The sequence below is a fragment of the Cryptococcus neoformans genome, chromosome 13 (genome assembly GCF_000149385.1).
Source record: "Cryptococcus neoformans var. neoformans B-3501A chromosome 13, whole genome shotgun sequence".
NCBI classification, from domain to species: Eukaryota; Fungi; Basidiomycota; class Tremellomycetes; order Tremellales; family Cryptococcaceae; genus Cryptococcus; species Cryptococcus deneoformans.
The window spans coordinates 457,516-465,015 of NC_009189.1; the positions used below are offsets into that span (position 1 = coordinate 457,516).

General features: G+C 50.2%; 3 protein-coding genes across 3 annotated transcripts in view; 2 read left to right on the forward strand and 1 right to left on the reverse strand.

The window, feature by feature from the left end:
* Positions 1-33: 33 nt before the first annotated feature.
* Positions 34-872, forward strand: CNBM1350 (hypothetical protein; the record flags this gene model as incomplete). The annotated part of the gene is made up of 5 exons (XM_766996.1): positions 34-72; positions 117-135; positions 201-215; positions 275-396; positions 474-872. 5 exons carry the CDS (start codon positions 34-36, stop codon positions 870-872), a joined length of 594 nt encoding a protein of 197 aa, XP_772089.1.
* A 190-nt stretch (positions 873-1,062) lies between these two features.
* On the reverse strand, positions 1,063-5,825 carry CNBM1360 (hypothetical protein; the record flags this gene model as incomplete). The annotated part of the gene is made up of 18 exons (XM_766997.1): positions 1,063-1,227; positions 1,295-1,702; positions 1,823-1,976; positions 2,050-2,067; positions 2,154-2,194; positions 2,283-2,542; positions 2,688-2,790; positions 2,906-2,995; positions 3,061-3,156; positions 3,234-3,592; positions 3,698-4,437; positions 4,569-4,912; positions 4,963-5,012; positions 5,060-5,097; positions 5,150-5,267; positions 5,312-5,343; positions 5,396-5,598; positions 5,679-5,825. The coding sequence occupies 18 exons, from the start codon at positions 5,823-5,825 to the stop codon at positions 1,063-1,065; spliced, it is 3,366 nt and encodes a 1,121-aa protein (XP_772090.1).
* A 212-nt stretch (positions 5,826-6,037) lies between these two features.
* The window catches only part of CNBM1370 (hypothetical protein), a gene marked incomplete at both ends in the record, with an annotated part of 2,178 nt that continues 715 nt past the window's right edge, over positions 6,038-7,500 (forward strand). The window contains 8 exons of the mRNA XM_766998.1: positions 6,038-6,209; positions 6,267-6,384; positions 6,459-6,465; positions 6,518-6,540; positions 6,614-6,703; positions 6,787-6,903; positions 6,967-7,155; positions 7,419-7,481. Of these exons, the coding sequence (XP_772091.1) occupies positions 6,038-6,209; positions 6,267-6,384; positions 6,459-6,465; positions 6,518-6,540; positions 6,614-6,703; positions 6,787-6,903; positions 6,967-7,155; positions 7,419-7,481 (779 nt within the window). The remainder of the gene's footprint in view (positions 6,210-6,266; positions 6,385-6,458; positions 6,466-6,517; positions 6,541-6,613; positions 6,704-6,786; positions 6,904-6,966; positions 7,156-7,418; positions 7,482-7,500) is intronic.

Consider the following 7,500-nt stretch of genomic DNA (forward strand, 5'->3'; position numbering starts at 1 on the left):
GCCCTCCTCAGAAATGCGGCCAAGCCAAAGCCCATGTCCGCAGACCACACAAAGTACCACGTCGCCCCCACCGTGAGTCGCGCGTCCGCTGCCATTCCGTGCTCATCGTCTCGCAGGGCTTCTGGAAAAAGTTTAGTGCGTAGCATGCCAGCGCAGGCGACGGGAAGCATACTAACCGAGATGTGTTGCGTCGTAAACAGGGGACTCTGTCGTCGGTGGGTGTCTTGGTCCCACCGTGAGGTCGCACTGTGGAGTTCGTACTGAGACAGCATAGTAAACCCCGAAATCTCGTCTGGTCTTCCCATCCCTACCGAAAACCGGTACCCCCAACCCGCTTCTCGACCAGAGACATACGCGACACCTGCCACCAAGGCCAGCGACCCTGCCTTCAACCCTGTGCGTCGGTCTCGCGAACGGGATCCTTGTGACAAGTAAACACGACTTCCTATGCTAACCCCTTGTCGTACTCGTAGTACTGGAAGCGTGACGCTCGCCGCGCTTACCCCCAGACCTCGGTCATCACCCAGTCCCACCTCTCCACCCTCCTCCTCTCCTCCCCCGCCCTCGCTTCCCTCCCTTCCCCCGAAACAGCCGTCGAGACCAAGTGGGAATCGTCGGGTATCGCCCCCCAATCCCCACCTTCGGACGCCCAGCAAGTCGTCCCTGCAACCAAGGTGCCCGCCCTGGCAGACGTTTTGCAAAAGCTGCCTCAAGGCAAGGCGTATCTGGGTGGAGGTCTCACGACTGGCCAAGGGGAAGGGTTGCCCCCCGTTCCCCCGCCGGCTCTGATTAGTAAGAAGTGGGTGCCAAGGGCCGGCGAGCCGGTGCCGCATGGGAAATTTGATTACTTCCCCATGTACACTGTCGCTTAGTTTTTAGGTGGTTTGGAAAAGGCGGTTAGAAGTTGTGATGCACGATAGATAATTGGCCTACCAAACGGATTTTCCAAAGCTGGTCAATAGTCTAGAGGCAGAAATACCAAGTGTTACAAATGATGCTAATATATGATCCGACTTGATTCGACCGACTATGATACCGACACATTAAATCGAGACTCCTCTGCTAAACGTCGTACGCTCCCGTCGCCCACCTCTCTGACGCACGATCCAACCCATGCAAATCCTTTTCCCCGACCAAATCCCTCACGACTCTGTACATATCGTTGAGCCCGATCACAATGTGCACCAAGGCGGTGTTGGCAGTTGCAAACAATGCGAATTGTTCATCCTTTTTTATTAGTGTCAGCACTACGCTCAATGACGAGGATAAAAAAAAAAAAAAAAAAAAGACTTGCGTGCCAGCTGTCCCAGTTTATCATACCCTTCATCACTTTTTCGGCATTCCTTCTTACCAACTCTGTTTGATCCACATTCCCATCTGCATCCCTCGGCATCTCATCTTTATCTTCCTGGACATCCCCATCCTCCCTTTCTCCATTCTCCATCTTCTCACCACCACCCATCATGTTATCACCGCCCCTCTGCTCTCGCAACAACGACCTCTTCTCCTCCCCCCCAACCCCCCTTTCACTCCCCTCCTCTGCTCGATCAACTTGTTGGCTGGCGGCTTGGGCGAATCGACTGAGATTCCCATGTTTTGAATGTATCGAGAGACGTTCAAAGATGGGTAACATGGCCGGTAAAGGTTGGCCGTTTCGGAGCGATTGTTGGAGTGTGGAGAAGAGCAAGAGGCAGTCGGCAATCTATAAACACATCGTCCGTGTATTTATTTATTTTGATTAAAAATGGTCAGCGCCATGCAAGTTGGGACCAAAAAAGGCGGTGGGAAACAAGAAGCCGAGAAAGCCGACTTTGGGACTTACGAAAGCGGGATGCATGAGGTCGCTTTTTGTGGCGAGCCGCTTACAAGTGAGAAGGGACATACGGGAGTATGCCCCAGCTAACAGGGCCAGTGTAGCGAGCACCTGCCCTTGGGTGCGGTATAACCTTGCGTATTTCTTTTTAGGCCATGGTCCTCTGTTTTTTTTCAAGTAAAGTGGTCAAAGTGAGTGTGGTATATATAAAAAAGAGCGGTAGAGTTTTGACGTACTTGAGACCGAGTTCGGCGCTGTGGAAAAGGTTTGAAAAACGGATTTTTAGCATGGATTTTCAAAGAGAAGAAAAAAAAGTCGATGGTTGGGTGAGAGAACTTACGAAGCATAGTATAAATGGGGCTTCATACCCATCATCCTTCCCTATTTTCAACCACCTCATCAGCAACCTTGAACTCTCACCATCCTCATCCCTCCCTTTCATCAGAAAAAGGGAAGAGAAGAAACTGACCATGACCTTTAAGAAAACCCCCCTATACTGCGCCCTCCTCTTCTCCACATCATCGCCCTCCACCTCTCCTTTAATATGTTTGTGCGTGCTAGTCCCCTCTTTCCCCCATTCGGCAGCATCCACTTCGTTCTCTATATTCGTCACCACTTTCCCGTAGAGATCGCCGATATCCGACATGTTCTTGGCGAGACGGCGGCGGAAGAGGGCTCGGGCAGAGTTGGGTCGGGGGAAGATCATCATGATGAATGCGGCTGTGAAACCTGCAAAAAAAAAAGGAACAATGGTTGGTTGGTTAGTTTGTTCAGGAAGAGTTGATACGTGACAGATGGGCTGCGTGGATTGGGAAGTGGAAGGGGAAGGGGAAGTGGAAGCGGGGAAGGGGACGGAGGAATGGGGTCGGCTTACCGATGATGACTAGAAGCGCGCGTCGACCTGCGAGACCTGCACCGTGTCCTTGGTTCGCAGTCTGCACAATATGGTCATCCACCCAAGAGTATCCCACCACAAACTGTCATCTCAGACCATCAGCATCTAGTACATTGTCTATTTTTCTTTTTTTTTTGGTGGAATGAATGTTGTGTGCGCGAGCGTGTGAGGGGAAGAAGAGGGATAAGAAAACATACCATGATGGTGACATTGGTCATGAGGAAAAAGACGGCTTTATCCATCGGTACTGCGATTCGGATGAACAAGCATGGTGCAATAAGAACGAGCTAGATTGGACAATAACAGGTTTGGTTTTAGTCAGCGCTGCCCAGGGGGAAAGAGTAGGACTTACTGTAGCAGCGGTTATACCGTATGGGTTCCCGTTACCGTTGCCTGAACCGATGTACCATGCGAGCATACCTATCACTAAACCTGCCGCCGTTCCGCCCTAAAAAAAGACTCTCATGGTAAGATATCGTGTTTTGGAGACAAGAGAGAGAAAACAGCTTAAGATGAAGGCCTCACCATTCGAACGAAGAAAGACGTGATTTGTTCACCTGTAAACACACCCATCCCGGTCTGTGCCATGATCAAAGCCCATAATCCTCTTTTTTTCAATCCGCTTCCCGTTAGCCTCGTCCTCTTTTTTTTTTTTTCTCCCATTCGGGTTCTTGAATATAAACGATTCTTTTTAACATACCTGTTCTCATAGAAAAACTGGGCAGAGTTCTCACAGACTGCAGGGACGAACAATGCAACAGACACCAGAGCATATTTGAGTGCGAATATACCCGAATGGCCTGTAAGGCCCTTCCAGAGCGAGTAGATGTGTCGGCCAAGGCGTTGAAGAGCGTTTCGGGGATCACCTGCATCGGGGTCTTTGGCTGTGATGATAATGATGATGAGGAGAAGGAGGAGATAATTTGGTTAGCGCGTGAATGCGGAGGGGCAAGAAAAAAATCGAGATGGGAGTAAAGAGAGGGACATACCATACACCCTCTTCTTCTTCTCCTTCTTTTCCTTCTTCTTCACGGCCAAACTTGTCTCACTCGCATCGTCATTATCATCATCATCCACATCATCCTCCGTCGCCTCACTCGTCCTTCCCGAAGCTTCATCAATCCCATCCGTATCCTTCAACCCCATATCCAAAGGATTCCCTCCCCCATTCTTATCATTCGCATTCTTGATCAGCATTTTCGCAAACTTGTTTGGCAGCTGGATCTTTGCCTTTGGGTTGGCTCTTTCGATTTCCAAGGTGAGAGAGAGGAAGGAGATGAGGGAGAGGGCAAAGTTGGTGAGGTTGGATGTGAGGACGTAAGCGCGGAAGAGGTCCCTCGTTACGTATCGGTATGATTCGAGAGCTTCTGGCTTGATCTCTCCAGTGATAGGATCAAAGAACTGTCGATAAGGTTCCAACACCGCAAATTGTTTAGATGCTCTAAACTCTTTCAATGCCCGCTTGACGTTTTCCAGGTTTTCTTCTCTCTGTGATATGGGCGGGGCGTCGGCCGGCACTTTTTTCCATCGGGTATGGTTGACGAGCGTGAGCCATTGACTGATGTCTTTGAGTGCTTTCACAGACGCTTGACGGAGGTCGGCGGAAGATTCGTTGAGGATGGGCACAAGGGCGTCGAGTGATCGGGAAGGGTGGTTGTGTTTTTCCAGACGTTCCCAGTGTTTTTGGGCGCCTACAGTGGGGTGAGGCATGGCGTTTTCTTGCATGTCTCTTTGATTCAAGTTTTGTTCGTCCACGATGATCTATCGTCAAAAGGGTCAGCGCGAGGGAAAAAAAAAAGGTCAGAAATACGATGAGAGGGATTTACGGCAAAGCTCGTCACGCCATAAAGGGTACCGCACAAAACCTTGAGCTTTGCAAACATCTTTTCCAAATCCTTTGGGCCAATCTGTCCCCTCGTAATTTCTAGTTGCAGCATTCCCGTTTGACCTTCCAACGCTGCCACAGCACCCACAAGCTGCTCCCTCGTCTCATACCCCTTTTCCGCCACTTTACCCCATGCTTCCGTATCAGAAGGCGAAGTCTCAAGGACTTGTTCAAGAAGGGTGAGGAGGGAGATGGCGGGGGTGAGTATGGTTTTGTCGAGAGAGTCGAGGACGATGTGGTTGAGTGTTTGGGGGAAGATGAAGATGATGGAGGCCAGGGCGATGGCGATGTAGCATGCCGCGGGGATGAGGAGTTGTTTCTGCAGACAATATTAGATGTAACTCGCAACGGCTGCTTTTGAAAGCTTACAGCAAGGGTATATTGAGCGACGGGAAATAAAGGACCGATTGTGCACATCACTAGTAAAAGTCAGCAACGGTGAGTAGGGGTATGGTTGTTTGCTTACAGTCGATGATGATAGTTCCAAAGATACAACCGAGCGTTCTAGTGGCTGTCAGCTATGCATCAATGTTATACCAACAATGAAACAGCTTACAGTTTCGGATTTGTCGCCCGCAGAAAGCCAAGGCCATACGCCCCGAAAAACAAGAAGACACCGTAAACGGCTGACGAACGGGGATCGAGAAAAGCTGCACGAAAGATGGAGGCTTGGACTGGAAGACTGTTAGCGGCAGCGTTAAGGGTGCTGGTTACATACATTGCAGTGCTGTACTGACTGATGAGTCGTAACTGAGAATACTTAGTACACCTGCATGGCTGCCAAGACAACCAGCCCACTCACCCAGAACTCTCTGTCTGTAACTGTGACTGGTACAGCGACTGGCTCCTTGCCCTGAGGGCCGCAGCCATGGCTGCGACACCCCATGCCCATCCGAAGCAAAGACCGACGACGAGCGTTAGCAATGCAAAGATGTAGATACTGAGGGCCATATAAGGCGGTAACATTTGCGAGACGAGCGGGGCGAAAAAGGCAGCGGAGCCGAGCTTATCGAGGGCTGCAGAAGGGCTGTGAGCTATATGGTGCTGGTATGCTTGCGAAGAGAAGACTTGCAGTTCTGGCATACCATCAAGACGAGAGTAGCAAAGGTTGCGAGGATACATCGTGCAAAGTTTTTCCACTGCCTGCGGTCTGTGAGCGAAGGAGTGAACCACGACGGGATGCGGAGCGCGTTTGCGAGGGACTGTATGCGCGAGGGGGGCGGGTCGGGCATCGTGGGGGGGGGGGGGGGGGGGGAACGGAGAATAGATTATAGCGAGATCTGACCAGCCTGCTTGAGTTGCGTTGTTTGCGTTCCCCGCCGGTCATGCGGCGCCCGCCACTACGTAATGCGTAACCAAATATTTATTAAACCCACAGCCTTCGTTCTCTGCTGCTGTGCATGTCATCGACAGCGATACATCGGCATCTCTACTCCACACAGCCATGTCGCTCAGAGACAAGTCATGCTACACGCTCACCATACACGCCTCCAGCACAGACCCTGCCGTCCTCCAACTCGTGGAGTCAATGGGCCCAGCAACAGGCTACGAAGAGCCGCGGTACGCCCGTGTAAAGGAGACGAGACACGATGAGAGCTATTCTTCTGCCATCTACGGTATGTACCTCCATTACACTTTGCCCGCTACAAAGCCCATATCAGAGTACTATACAGATGTCTTGTCAGGAGCCAGACTTGCTTCTGCAGGGTACACTATAGAGAAAGCCAAAAAGAGACGGCTGCAACTACACGGGCCAGATGAAGATATCCCTTTTGATTTCACAGGAAAGATGTGAGTCGAGTGTGGTTTTACCTAGCCAGAAACCACAGTTTGCTGCAAGTGTCCGAGCTGACTCCCAGGGACAGTAACTTTGTAAGGCCTCTGACCATATACGACGACGAGTCCCGTGCTGACCCAAAAAAAGGAATGGTCATTCATCTTCGAGGGGTACGTTACTGAATATATCCCAATCAATGCATGTACAAGCATCACTGATCGGGGAAAACGTTCGCCTTTGTAGCAACAAGTATCGATGGCGCCGCGAGATATACGGCAGAGACTATATCTGCACAATGGACCGCAAGCCCGATCCACCTGTTGAAATATGCCTGTAAGCTGTATACCCAGAGATCTACCCCATCCATATTTCTGGGAGGGAGGCTGGTTGCTGACCTTTTTACTTTTTCTCTTTAGAGCAAGAGAAGCGGATAAGAAGGAGCCCGCAAAAATACAGATATTGCACTACAATATCGATCGTTTTCCTAATGAAATCAAGGACCTTCGAGGACTTGAGACTTTGCTCGTAGCTAGGTACGTATCTCTTCCCCCGTTAGAATTGTAAACCGTTTTCCTCCCAAGCCAATGTCCATGCAGTTTGTTATGCCTTTTAGACGCAGGTGAAGATCGGAGCACCACATTATCTTCAAAGTTATCCAAATCAGCATCCGCACCCTCCCCTCCGTTACCTTCCAAGGACTCTCCGCCCGTCCCTGAGAGGGTTATAAGCGAAGAAGATTTCGAGCCTGTGAGTTTTATGTCTTGTACAATGACACTCGGGGTTCAGTGCTGATGAGAATTTTTTTTTAGGAAAACCCGAATGAAATTATCGTGGGGAAGAATACCAGTATCGATGATCACATTGCGCGAGCTGTGGGCCTCCTCGAAGTCAGTCCGAGATCTAGCTTTTTTTTCGTATTTTGTTTTCATCCATAGGCGCAGTTTGACTGACAACTGCGCTGTAGGATCCAGAGACGCTTTTCATCGTTATCCGTACACGATCACCAGAGGCGCATCAACGTGCATTAGAAGTCTCCCTAGGTGTCAAGCGGTACGTCCTACGCTCATTTTTTCTCCTTATTTCACTTCATTTCATCACACCCTTGCCTTCTGTTTTGACAATTAAGCTGA